Below are 14,532 nucleotides of genomic sequence, written 5' to 3'. Positions count from 1 at the left end.
TTAGAGAATTAGCTATATATTTCAATACAGTGAATGACAAATTGATAAACTATTTAAAACTGTACTTTCTATATATATATATATATATATATATATATATATATATATATATATATATAATTATTTTATATATCAATTATTGATCGTTAAAATAATTTTTCATCATACTCACCATCCATATTTTTATTACGAGGAGGTTTTTTTTATAACTCACATTTGAAAATAATAGTCCTAATCCCACATATAAATATAAAAGCTGAAAACCTCTTTGAACCAAAACACAAAAAGAACTTCATTCAAAGAAATCAGAGAAAAGGAAGAATTAAAATGAGTACTTCTGCTGAAACTTTATCCAAAGAAATCCGAGAAGAGGAAGAACCAAAATACAAAATGAGTACTTCATCCAATGCTGAGAGAACAGAAGTTGATGTGGTTGTAGAGGTCAAAGATGTTGAAAGAGACCGTGATACTGAACTTTTGAGACCCAAGAGAGCTCTCAGGAAGAGGACAAGATCAAGAAGAAGAACGGTTAAAAGGCTAATCATCATAGATTCTAATGATGATGATGAAGCAGATTATACTTGGTCAAACTTTTTCATAGCCAAAAGATTTAGATATGAATAAAAAATGAACTTTTTATAATTTTATTGAATGAAAGTTTTATTCTTTGGTTTCTTATCTGTTTGCTTAAGGTTACAACTAATTTAGGGGTTTCATTATATGTTTTCATACACACTTATCTATCAGCTTTCATCCTATATTAAATCTGAATAAAACCAAAACAAAAATAAATGAAATGCTTCATACATAAAAATTATAACTTACAGTAAATTATCTTGGAGAGGTCCAAGTCTTTCCCATATTCATTGATTCTTGAGGAAGTTTTGTACGTTAACCATCCAAAACACCAAAACCAAAACCTAAAACAACTCATTGTGATGCTTCTCAACAACAAAAACAACAACATGCAAGAACAACAGTAATGGAAAACAACAGTAATGGAGAACAACAACAAGAACAATAATAACATACTGGTGAAAGACTTTTTTTGTTCACTATTAATCCTTGGAGAAGAAGTGTTCTTTCGTTGGCTAGAGAATTAGTGTTCTTTCGTTGGCTGGAGAATTAGTGTTCTTTCGTTAGGGCTCGAAAATTGATTTAGGTAGACATTTCAGGAATTAAAAAGATAAAGAGTATTTATCTCGGGTAATCTAAAAAACCGAGGTAACAAACCATCCCATAAAATCTACAAAAAATAAAGGCCCATTTTTTGTTGCAAAAAAACAAAAAAAAACAGAGAGTTTTATCTCGGTTTTACAAAAATCCGAGGTAACATATCCATCGTAAAATCTAAAAAAATAAGGCGTCTTTTTGGTTTCATATAAAACATTAAATAAAATAAGTTGGGAATCAAACCTTAAATCCTTAGCATATATTTATGTCGGTTTTGTTAAAATTCAAGGTAACTGATTTATTATTATTATTATTATTTAAATACAAGACACTCTGGGCACACGTATCTGCAGTTTTTTATTGTACGTGGTGAAAGCTTCGTCATAAAAAGTGTTATTTGTTGTGGTGATATGACCATTCCCTTAAATTGAATTGTGAAGAATCTCCCTTGAAATTTTAGCGTTCAGGTTAAAGATGTCCTACAGATGTCGAGACACCATTTTCTAAACACACACAATGACAAGGTACAAAATTGCATAAACTTTAAAGAACACAAATAATTGTTCACCCAGTTCGGTATCAACAATACCTACTCCGGGGGCTACCAAGCCAACGATAAGTCCATGATAGTATCAATTCAAAGTACTATGCAAACAACCTCCGGCTCACTCGTAAACAACCTCCGGTTTACTAACTTCTTAGTTAATCACTACCTGTGCGAACTTCTACCTAAGACTCACCTAGATATGAGGCTCACCTCAAATACCCCTCAATACAATTAGTAATATTGGAAGACATACTTCTAAAACACATTCATCCAATGCTTAAAAGCTTATGAATGAACACAAAACTTACAAATCGATGGAAACACTGAACTATTTTATCAATGTGATATAGAATTGACTCACAATTGACAAGACTGTATAAACCCTAATACAAAATACAATGTAAGTTCCCAGGAAATAATAGGTTTGATGCTTTCTATAACAAAAATCTTCTGGACTGGATTCGGGCTTTAGATCGCTGCAGGGCACTCAAGAAAATCTTCCATAATCTTCTCCATAAAGATAGGGCTTCAAATATTAGTTTACTAAATCTACTCCAAATTTAGAAACCAATTAAATATGGTGAAAACAGATAAAATATTTTATCCTCAAATTCAGTGCCATATAGGATTGCATAATATTCCTTGAATCTTCTGCAACTATAACAAACATATCCAAAAAAACCAACCCAGCTGTCCTGGGTATATGTGTGGTTGTTGATTATTTGTGTACCACTACTATATATATATTCCCTAAGTCTTGTATAATAATTATGAAATATTCAACCTTTCTGTTTGAGTGTTGCCTCCACGTGGAAACATGCAGGTAATCAAGAGTAGTCCGCTAAAGTTAGAGGATAGGATCTAATCCATTTAATTGTGATTTAAATATGAATCAAAGAATTCATATCTTAAGACATAGATTTTGGTTTGTTAGTTGAGTTGTAATTCAACATTCATTATTCTGATTATTGTATTGATCATCAGGGTTAGTGATTGAGAGAAAGAGAGAGGAGCTCTCATATTTAAGGGGGGTCTTTAATATAAATACACAAGTAGTATTAGAAAGAGGAATTGAACAAGGGTTGTTCATCTAAGACCAATTGTACCAATACTATAAAGAAGTGAATTTCATTTCTTGGATTAGAAGTCCCTAGACGTATGGGAGGTTGCACCGAACTGGATTACCAATTCTCTTGTGTTCTTTATAGCTTTATGTTTATTCATCTTGTTTTCTATTATCTTCCGAATTCCAGTTTAAGATATTGAATACTTTGACTTAGACATCTGATCCAACATTTGTCCCCATAGAACAAATTTTCAATATTGGATAGTCAGAAACCATTGATTTTGGTGCCAATGGATATTGGATTTTGAAAAATAAATAACTTAGGTGCCAATAAATATTGGGCTTTAAAAAATAAATGATATTTTCTGCTTGTATTAGAAGGGTTTTAGATCTTTGACATAAGTGTGATGCTAGATTTATGTGTATTTTAGAGTTATGAGATGCATGGTTTAATGCTACATAATTTATAAGGTGATTGAATATCAGCTACATAATTTATCATCAATCCATGATAATCGAAAATCCTCAAATTAGGAGCATTAACTATGAAAATATCAAGCTTAAAATGACACTGGTTGATAACCAATTTTTTCAGCCTCAGATATTTTTCATTCAAATTAAAATTATTTGAACTCCAGAAATTAGAGAGACTCATACTCTCCAACTTTTTACAATTGGTTAAAAGTGTCTTAATAGTATACATGTTCAATTTCATATAACCCAAAGAAATTTCTTTTAGTGAATGGAACTTTGTGATGGCATTTTGTAACAAAATTGCATGAATAAAGTTTCCAATATCCGATCCTACCGAAGTCATAAACAAAACAAGTTGGCAAATCAAAAGAAATTATGTAGACATCATAGCAAAAACCCTCTTTCACCCATGTTGGATAAGTGAAATCAAACTCTAAATTTTTAACTCCACTTTTTATAGCGAACCCAATACATCGATTGATAAGTTGGTTAAACAACTTAGGCATGAAAATTCTCAAAGAGAATCTCTCCACGACATCTTCTGTACGACTTTCAATCTATCTTTCTTACCGCTTCTTGAAACGGTAAAAGGAGACAATAGTCGATAGCAATGGTTTTGGCAAAGAACTCAACCTGTCAATATACACTCCCATGACTATTTTGCTAGAGAAATGATTATGATTGAAGAAAAAAAGCTTATATGTATATTTCTCTTTTATGTTACTGCAAGAGAAGAACTAAAGCTATATAGTAGTGCTCAAAGATAAAATGTAACTAATGTCAATTAATTTTTAATTTTTGTTTTTTTATTTCTAAGGTAGATAATGCGTATAATACTGTTTTTTGTTATTTTATTTTTATTTAGAAAGATTCCATATATAAAATGTAATTAATGTCAATTAATTTTTAATTTTTGTTTTTTTATTTCTAAGGTAGATAATGCGTATAATACTGTTTTTTGTTATTTTATTTTTACTTAGAAAGATTCCATATATTTTAATACATGTACTGATGTACATAATTGTATAATCTTTTAAAGAAATTCATAAATATTAAATATCAATTAAACAAAAATAACTCCATTTCCAAAAGAAACAAACGGAGGATGCACCTAATCATGGTGTAATCTATAATATAAGAAAGTTCTATCTTTTTGAATTTTTTGTGTGGTGCTGCCAAGTGGCTTAGTCTTACAGCAGAATTTGTTTCTTCTTGATGCGCCATGTGTAATTTTGATGATTAATGAACGTATGTTGTTCCATATTCGACCATTGATGTCTCATATAATTGGCATTAAGTTCGGTTTGTCCATGCAGCTTCTATGCTTCCATATTCCACCATTGATGTCTCATATAATTGGCATTAAGTTCGGTTTGTCCATGCAGCTTCTATGCTTAATGAGGACTTTATATGCTTCTTTCCATTCAGCTTCAGCATCAGTTATGGTTATGTAATGAAGAGTGGAATGAAGAGTTTGTAACTCCTACATGGTTTGGTTATTTATGGTATTGGTTGGCTACAATTTTCTGCAGTATCATACCAGTGTTCAATATGGCAAGACCATTAGCAAAAATATGCGACATCAATGACAGCAAAGAACTTTGGAAAGTTTCTGTTCGTGTGCACCACAAATGGACAGTTGTTTCGAACAAGAGGGAGCATTTTGAGATGATCTTTGTTGATGTATCGGTAATGAAGTGAATTGTTCGGTTGTTTTTACATATATTGTTTCTGGTTTGTTGTATGTTTGATTTTAATGTTTTTTCCAGGGTGGTGACATAGATGTTGTTGTTCCTGCACTGCATGTATCTCTTTTTTCTGAAAAAATGGTCTTGGATCATAGTTACACTGTTTCCAATTTTAAGGTTCAGGCTAATGTTGCGGCTTTCAGACCTTCGTCTCATAAGTTTATGTTGAAGTTTACTGCTGGCACTACGGTTACGGATGATAACAACGCTGAAATACCTCCAAAGCCATTGGTGTTTACTAAATTTACTGATATAATAAACGGCAACTTTAACAAGGATGTGCTAATAGGTAGAATATTTTATCTCTACCCTGTTTGACTGGATTTGTTTTTTATGTGTTGTTTCATTTTAATGTTTTTTTGCATGTATGTGTTTTAGATGTCATTGGTATGGTGGAAAGTATTGGGTATTCACAGACAACATCAGGTGCCCGGAAGCAGCAGATTAACATGATGCTGCGTGACGGGGGGTTTGTTTTCATATTTATTGTATAATTTATCGAACATATCTTATGTGACTATCTAGATGACATGGTTTGTATTATTTCTTCAGTGAGACTACTATCAATTGCACGCTTTGGGAATCCTATGCTGAACAATTCATGAAGTTCAAGCAGGAGCGGAGATGATTCTGGTCCTATTTTTGTCATGATTCAATATGCTAAAGTCAAGGAACAGGGTTAGTAATTGATCAAGTTTGGTGTTAGATATCCTTGTATTTTGATACAGATGGTTATGTAACATTCTATTTGAATAGGTAAGTTTCCACTGTCCGTGACAAACACGTTTAATGTTACCGTCCTTGGTCTGAATACTGATTTACTGCCGATGAAAGAGTTTATAGAAAGGTATGCTCCCTGGATTTGCTCTTGTGTGGTTTTAATTTTTATGCAATGTGATTGTTACATTACTGTCTTCCTTTGACAGTTTTCCGAAGGATTCCATGATTACGTTGTCTGGCCAGGAGGGTTCCAATTCACAGCTTTCAGCACAGAACTCTGAAAATCAACAGATGACTCCTGTACAGAAATTGCTTTCAAAGGCTGTTGTAATGCCTATTGGGGATATTATAAAACTCAGAACTGTATGTTTGGAAGTTGTTGGCCATTTATTCTGATTTAGTATATATTTCCATTTTTTCGTTGCATTTGACTGTGTATTGTATTATCTTTTGGTTCCATAATTGCAGATTACATTTTGTGCGACTGTGGGAGAAACTAAAATGCTGGTTGCCTCTCCGTATGGCTGGTATTATCGTGGTTGTCATGCTTGCTCATGTATTGCGCGTGGTGACAGAGCTCCGTTTGAGTGTGAGGCTGGACATTTCACTGAGGCAGAGATTTTTAGGTTAACATCCTTGTCACATGTTTTATGTTATTTCATTTATATGTGTGATTGTCAAGGTACTGAACATGACCTTTTTGAGTGCTCTATGTATACTGTGAATGTAGGTATAAGATTGAGATTAAGGTTACTCATGCCGGGAATAGATGTAACTTTTTATTTTGGGACCGAGAGTGTGAGTTACTTTTGGGATTGTCTGCTTCTCAGCTGCGTCATACAATGATTAAGGTATTTCCGTTTACATACCGTTGGAAAAACATAGACAATTATGCCAGAGTTAACTGATCTTTGTCTTGCAATCTCCTACAGGCTGGCATTCATGATCCCTTGGAATTCCCATTGGCATTGGATCAGATGTTGGATTGCAAGATGGCTTTCAAAGTTAAGTGGCAACCACGTTGGAAGAATGCCTCTGTCGTTATGCTATTGAAGAATGACCCTTTTGTGAAAGAGCTTGCTGATCAGTTTGACACAGATGAGGTATTTGAATTTAATCTTTGCATGTGTTATGCAAATTAAAATCATTGTAAACTGACTTTGCGCATATTATGATTTTGTACTATGTTTCAAATGATTTGTAGATGAAACAGCCTGCTGTCGAAGCAATGACCACTGTTCCATCCGAACCTAATTTTGTCGTCGTAAGGACGTTTACTGTACTCAAATGTACTCCACTTTTAATTTACTGTTGAATATTAATTGTGTGATGTTTGTTCACTTATGTAACAGGATCTTGATGTGATTTCAACGCACAACACAGATCCACTTACTCCTACTGGAAAAAGACACTTTCCAGGCGCATCAAGCGAGTCAACAACCTCGGATGCCACGTGTGATGGAGAACTTTCATCAAACAAGTTAAAGAAAATTATAAAAATAGAGAAGATAGATTAGTAGTTCCTGGATAATTTTAAGTATGTTGGGTGTGTTTTTGTTTTATGGTGTGGACATGTTTTATTTCCTTTCCACTTTATTTGTTTTTTGTTTTATTTGCCACATAAACAAATCAGACTTGTAAGTATGTTTCTGTTATCTTAATATAAGACTTTTCTGGTTTTCCTTAATCATCTATTCAACTGCTATGACATTCTCTGCTTTTTACTCATTTCCAATATACAAACTAGCAATCTTGGTTACGACTACACGGGTAAAAGACACATAATCCTTATTCAAGAGTTACTCGCGTGAAAATGAGCTTGCCTTTTTACTGAGAAGTCCACACAACTAGCATGCACCGACAAAATGCTTCGTTGAATGTTATAAATAATCAAAATTAATATAGCTGTGCATATGACATTGTATGTATTCTCTTCGAATTGTTGACATTTATCTGAGCACCTGTTGCAATTGGATTGAATGGGATCACCTACTGAGTTAAATAAAGGTACACATGAGAGTTAGAAATATGTTAATGTTCATTCATGTTCTCATTAATAAGGACTGTTATAATAGCAGATAACGTTTTGAAATTATAATGACAAGACCTTCCATTTGCAATGTACAAAGTATATAGCAGATAATGCTTCACTTATTGCCTCATCCCTATCAACTTTCCAACATACTGTCATACCCCAATTTTTGACCTAAGATACCACCTCATATCATTGCATATGCATCATTTGCATCTCTAACAAATTGCATAGCTTGTGTTTGCTACTTGTGACTCAGCAGGATTTAAACAAGAAATCACTCATCGGTACAAGTAACAATCAATTAGGGTTTTGTTCTCCCTTCATTTAAAATGAATCATCTTCATCAACAATCAACATTTGGTCCTCAGAGATTCATTTCAACAAGCTCAAAGGCTCTGAACCAACCAGATTAAGGTTTTGACTGAAGATAGCATACTCCTGACTTTAGCTCAAGATTTGACCTAATGACTTGGGACATGACCTCAAGACCCCAAGTACATCATTTTGACCTAATCCATTGGCTCAAGACATCTCCTACACCAGGATTGATCAACAATGAAATTTCAAGTCATCAGATTAGGGTTTTGAACTATCAGGGACTGAAATCAGGGATCATATTTGGGAAACCCTAAAAATCCCCAGGGAGTCAATCAAAGGTTTCAATCATCTTCAAATAATCCGTATGACAATATCCAATGGAAATTACATTTCAATTCAAGATCCACAATCATCAATTTCATCAGGTCAACAATTAGGGTTTTTGACCTAATTCACTGAACAACTGACTTTTTAATCAGGACATGGTGCCACAACTCAAACCATGGCTCAATATCCTCTAATTCCTCAATATTATCCATTCATACAATTCATTTGGTAAGGATAGCTTGATTCATTTGAAATCTCCAGAAACGCGATTCGTCTGAAAAAGTCAACTGTACAGGATCACCATTGACTTTTGGGGAATTTTGGTCAACCTTGACTTTTGAAGTTTTGAATCATCAATATATGATATATGAAGTCATTTGATCAATAAAAATCAAGAAAATCAATCAAGAATCAAAAAGTCAAAAGTTTGACTTTCCATACTTAGAAAAATTCTAAGTGTTTTTCAATGGTTTTTTCCAAACTTTGGAAGGGAATTTCTCAAAATTTCACCTACAAACAGAAAAAAACTTCCAACATGAAAGTTGTAGATTTTGATCCAATGAACAACTTTGTCACATATAATTTTTTTCCAAAAGATCAACCATTTAAGAGATATGGAGCTTCAAAGTTGGTGTCTTTTGAAAATTTCACTTAAAATCTCACTTTCTTCAAAGTTCCTGGATCTTTTTCACCCATTTCCTTAAAAGTCTTGAAGAAACTTTCAACTAGGGTTTTGAAGTGTGTAACACGAGCTTTCCAAAATGTCCAAGAGCATGAAAAAATATGGAGTGTATCCATGGTTTTGAATTTTGACATTAGTGAACTTTTCACTTGAAATTTCAAGCCATTTTCACTAAGTTATGAACCATTTTGCCAAATGATCCAAATAATGATGCATAGAAGCAATAATTGAATGATATTTTCTGATTTGAAGATCAGAATGGAAGAGGATAAGAAGCTAGAGAAATAACCATGGTTAAGTCACTTTTAACCATTTGCATTTAATGTGAAAGATTCCATTTTATCTCTTAAGTCAAATCATCACTTCTTGATCAACTTGCAAGAGCTTTGCATTCAGAATCCTTGGCCTATAAATAGAGGTGCAAATCACTCTTCAAATCACACCAAAACCTCACAATCATAGGTTTTCTCTCTTCTTTCTTGATTTGCAAGTTTCATGAGTTTCAAAGAGGAAGAATTGCAATTTCCATCTCTTGCAATTTCTGAGCAAAGTGAGGGTTCTAACATCTCATAAACATCATATGTGATGTGTTTGATCCATCCACACACCCCAAAAACACCAAGAACTCAGAATCACTACCTCACTTCCCAAATATGCATAACACTAGCCTTATCATGCCAAAATCAATTCCAGACCAATTCTGTCCAATCTAACCATCCAAACACATTCCATATACCATATGTGAACTATCCCAACCATCATTCATGATCTCAAACACCTCCATCATCAAATTCGATCCTCACTCCAAGCAACTGCAGATCGGGTCCCATGGCTATGCTCAGATGAATTCAGTTCACTCCAAGCATCTAGACATGTTCCATAATCATCATTGAAGCTATCCAGATCATTGCAAAGCATCTGTAACACCTCTATTGAAGAATTCAATCTCCAGTTTTGCCGTTTTTGAAGGTAAGCCTCATGAACTTCAAACTCATACATACATGCATCATAAATGAAAAATTGAGTTGCCATCTTGTTTCTGCACTATCACTGATCAATAGCCCTCAATCAATTTCACAATTCATCAATCATACACGATTTCACATTGAATTTCAGTTCTAGGGTTCTTCATGTTCATGCAAAAATTAACCACCTTAGAGCAAAAATAAATGAATTATGAGACCACCATCATGTTCCTCGTGCAAAACCGAGTGAGATAGACCCTTTACTTGATCAAAACAACACAATTTTAAAAGATTTTCAAATTTCAGTTGGGGTTGTGTTCTTGGCGCGCTTTTTGGTTTGGAAAAATCAAATTCTTGTTTTAAAATATAATCAATTAAACGCGTGTGTATTACAAGCCACAAGCGTGGCTCAGTTGGTAAGTGTTTTGGCTGGTGAGAGTGAGGGCGTGGGTTCAAACCCTGGCAGGACCAAACCATTTTTTTTAACACTTGTTTTTCTTCACTTTTTACACAACTTTAACCAATTAATTAACTAATCAAATCAATTCATTTTTGCTTCATTTTTTACACACCTCTTATTTAATATATATATATATATTTTATGAATATCCAAAAAAATCACAAAAATATATTTTTTTAATACATTTTTAATTAAGTTTAAAATGACATATTTTTAAGTGTTTTTAAATACTTTAAATATTGTTTTTATTTGATTTTTTTTCAAACTTAATCATTTGTAAATATTTTGTGATCAAACCCTAATTATTTAGGTGTTAATTAAGGATAGTCTTTTTGTTTATCTTGATTAATTTGATTTCTTTCAAAATTTCAAATCGTTTCAAAACAAACGATCACCATTTTTCAAAACAATAAACCATTTCTTTTTGGTTTTCTTTTCAAAAACTCTTGATTAAAACTTTTTGATTGATCAAGTGATTTGAAAAATATACCATGGGCCTCTCGAATATTAGAGAGTATAAGTCCCTTTCCTCTTTCTTTGTACAGTTTTTCTTTGTACAGAAAACTTTTTCAAAACAAAACCCTCACAGTTTTTAAACAACAAACCTCACCATCTTTTTCAAACCCATCCACCATGTTTTATGAAAATAAAACATGGGCCTCCACATAGGTATAAGTCCCAAGCCTCTTTGTAAATACCTGTTTACATAGCTTTTAAATAAACTCAAAAGGGCCTCTCCCCGAGTATGAGTCCCGAGCCCCTGCGTATACAAATGGATCATGCTTACAGGTATATTTCCTTCATAAACTCCATTATATACACATACTTTGTCATATATATGTATAATTGTTCATACTTGTTCATGTTTGTACATGTTTGTTCATATTTGTTCATGTATTTGTGTTTGTGTATACTTGTTCAACTTAGTACAACACTAGGTTCCCCATAGCCTCCTATTGGGCTTCGTGCAAAGAATCTCCCTAGTTTAGGTTAGGACATAGAGTATGGTTTCCCGGTGAAATTGCTCTAAGAGCTCAAACCAACTATACCATGCCTCCTCTTGGGCTTCGTACAAACGACTTGTCCCTCCCATAGCCTCCTCTTGGGCTTACAATGCAAGGACCCTGGATTGTCCCTCCCATAGCCTCCTCTTGGGCTTCCAATGCAAGGACCCTCGGATAGCCTCCTCTTGGGCTTCGTACAAGGACCCACGGGCTTCTTATAAGCATCCCCAATATCCAAATCAAATACCCTAAGAGATTAGACATTTTTCATCTCTATGATAGGAGTATCTCTTCTATATCATCACAAACAATCAATCAATCAAACTTTTTTTTGCCACAAGGCTGGCTAATCAATCAAACCTCTTTTTGCCACAAGGCTGGCTAATCAATCAAACCGTTTTGCCACCATACTGACTGATTAATCAAAGTTTTTGTCACAAGGCTGACTTCATTGAAACTTTTGCCACAAGGCTGGCTGATTAATCAAAACTTTTTGTCACAAGGCTGACTTCATTGAAAGTTTTTGCCACAAGGCTGGTTAAACAAACAAAAACATCTTTATCATTCCTAGCACCATAAGTGGCATGGCCCAGGGCTTATAATGAAAAGATTTTCAAACAAAAATCAAACAGATGTATGTGATGATATAGGTTAGATACATCGAACATTGAGATGACATTTGTCTCTTTTCCTTTGCTTCCACTAGCATAAGTGGGAACTACGATTGCTCTGACTTTCTCAACATCCCTTTGAGAATACGTAGGCACAAGGTCGTATCCTTGGCGAGCAAAACAAAACAAAAAAACCACTCAAACCTTAGCACCCGTAGACCCCGAGCTACAGATGCTCTGATTCCCTCTAAGGGATATGTATGCAGAGGATCGCGATGATCTTTGCGAGCATAATCAAACAAACACCTTAGGTACCACCTATTTCACAAGAACCTCCACCACAAAGGATGATAAACAAAACAAAGAAACCTATAGAGTACTATAGATACGTTGGGTGCTAATACCTTCCCTTCGTATAACCAATCCTCTTACCTGGAATCTCTCCCCCACTTATGCATTGCTTTTAGTTTCGGGCTTTGCATCTGTTTTTAGGTTATTGCAGCTTTTTTCCTTTTCCTCCTTTGGAAACAATAAAAAGTTTGGTCGGTACAAAAGAAAATTCATTTTTTGAGCACTCGAGCCCAAAGAAGGCATCAGGTGTCTCATCCCGAAAAAAGATACGATTTTTCCCCGCGACACATACCCCATTAATATTATATCTGTTTGTTTCATAACAGCTGTTATCACTTGAGTAATGTGAATCCATACAGTTTTATATTGTAGATTTCATACAGTTTAATATTGTAATTGGAATTGATATTGTTACTTCCAGGAGGTAACAATATATATGTGTAATAATAACTTACAAGAATTTTGTTGCAGACATGTTACGACAGACAAAGCTTATAATATGGGATGAGCCACCAATGGTGCATAAGTATGCAATAGAATCGCTTGACAGAACTTTGAAAGATGTTATGAGTGCAAACAAAAATTCAACTGATGTATTTGGTGGAAAGGTTGTTGTTTTCGGTAGCGATTTCAGACAGATTTTACCTGTCGTCCCCAGAGGCAGATATTGTACACTGTGCCATAAATGCATCTTACATATGGCATTCAGTTGAGGTATTAACATTGACAAGAAACATGGCTATTCAAACTGAATAGGAGACAGTTCCCTATTATAGTTTCCTATTCTATGACAATCAACAAATCACAGGGACAGTCAGTGGATAACGTTGGTTTGTACTTACCAAAAGATGTATTCACACATGGCCAGATTTATGACGCATTGTCAAGAGTAACAACAAAAAAGGGAATCAAAATACTGATACATGATGAAGAAAAGAAATTCAGGAGGAAAACTACAAATGTTGTGTATAAAGAGGTTTTTAACAATGTCTAAGTTTTAAAAATTAATCACGGTAAATCTGTAACAGCAGTAATATATATTACTAACAGCATATTAGTAATGCAAGTAACAGCAGTACTATATATTACTAACAGCATATTAGTAATGCAAGTAACAGAAGTAATATATTTATAGCATAACATCTAAATACCAAAATCATATATATTAATATAAAGGTGGAGCTAAGTCCACCAGGGAATTACAAAATGTTTAATAGATAGATACTTATAACAAACTTTTACATCAGTTTTCAATTTTTCAACATTGTTACAAGTATCTCCTTGCTGACGGGATCCTTAATGCTGAAACCCATAGAGTCTCCATCAAGCAGGCACCTTTCCTTGGCAAATTTGTACCAACCACGCCCTAAGAACATCTGACCCTTTTCGGTATGATGAACTTCACATTCATACCTGACTTTTCTTTCCCAGTCAACCAAATCTACACACCTTGCTCCATTGAGCCAGCGACTTGCCACAATATGCTCAGGAATTTCCTGCAATATTAATATAAAACAACATTACATTATCCCATTAACTGATAGGGAAAGATAATAAGCTTAAAACGAATAATAACTTACAAGAAGACATGACTGAGCCATCTTCCCATTAGCCACATCTTGCTTCCAGATACAATATCGTAACTTAGCAGGCTGCTCTGCATGGCAACTAACATCCTCACCATCCGGTTCATGGCATCTGAAACATAATAGAAACAAAGAACACGGTGAATAAATAAATGTCTTATCAAACATTCTAAATTCAAGCATAAAAACGTATACTCAACATAAGCTAATTCAAACATACACAGAGTTATCACAAGTGACAGCTTTCTCGATAGCCATTTGGTTCACCGAGTTTTCTTCACCTGCATGCAACCATATATAACTTTTAAATTCAAAATGTAACGAAACAACCATTCAATGATATGTTTACCTTTACCTCTCATTGTTTGATCAACACTTCCTTCCATCTTTTCAGAAGTTCACGGCTTACACTATTGGTTGCAGAGTAATGATGACTGCTTCAGTTTTTAGTGCTTTCAAACTTCC

The 14,532-nt window shown here is 34.0% G+C and overlaps 1 protein-coding gene across 1 annotated transcript; it reads left to right on the top strand.

The window, feature by feature from the left end:
* Positions 1–327: 327 nt before the first annotated feature.
* Positions 328–7,245, top strand: LOC131641541 (uncharacterized). The gene is made up of 12 exons (XM_058911848.1): positions 328–528; positions 4,689–4,949; positions 5,030–5,297; positions 5,387–5,477; positions 5,625–5,686; positions 5,765–5,855; positions 5,935–6,091; positions 6,197–6,354; positions 6,459–6,579; positions 6,661–6,831; positions 6,933–7,007; positions 7,081–7,245. The coding sequence occupies exons 1-12, from the start codon at positions 328–330 to the stop codon at positions 7,243–7,245; spliced, it is 1,821 nt and encodes a 606-aa protein (XP_058767831.1).
* Positions 7,246–14,532: the final 7,287 nt, after the last annotated feature.

The sequence above is a fragment of the Vicia villosa genome, unplaced genomic scaffold, assembly GCF_029867415.1.
Source record: "Vicia villosa cultivar HV-30 ecotype Madison, WI unplaced genomic scaffold, Vvil1.0 ctg.003826F_1_1, whole genome shotgun sequence".
NCBI classification, from domain to species: domain Eukaryota; kingdom Viridiplantae; phylum Streptophyta; class Magnoliopsida; order Fabales; family Fabaceae; genus Vicia; species Vicia villosa.
Note: the sequence above shows the minus strand (reverse complement) of the source record. Positions and strands in the feature narration are given on the sequence as shown.

Excerpts from the sequence above, each read along its gene's own strand:
- LOC131641541 (XM_058911848.1), top strand. The coding sequence starts at position 328 with ATGAGTACTTCTGCTGAAACTTTATCCAAAGAAATCCGAGAAGAGGAA. Across the intron at positions 5,298-5,386 it reads TAACAAGGATGTGCTAATAG|ATGTCATTGGTATGGTGGAA; the intron begins GTAGAATATTTT and ends TATGTGTTTTAG. Across the intron at positions 5,478-5,624 it reads ATGATGCTGCGTGACGGGGG|GAGCGGAGATGATTCTGGTC; the intron begins GTTTGTTTTCAT and ends AAGTTCAAGCAG.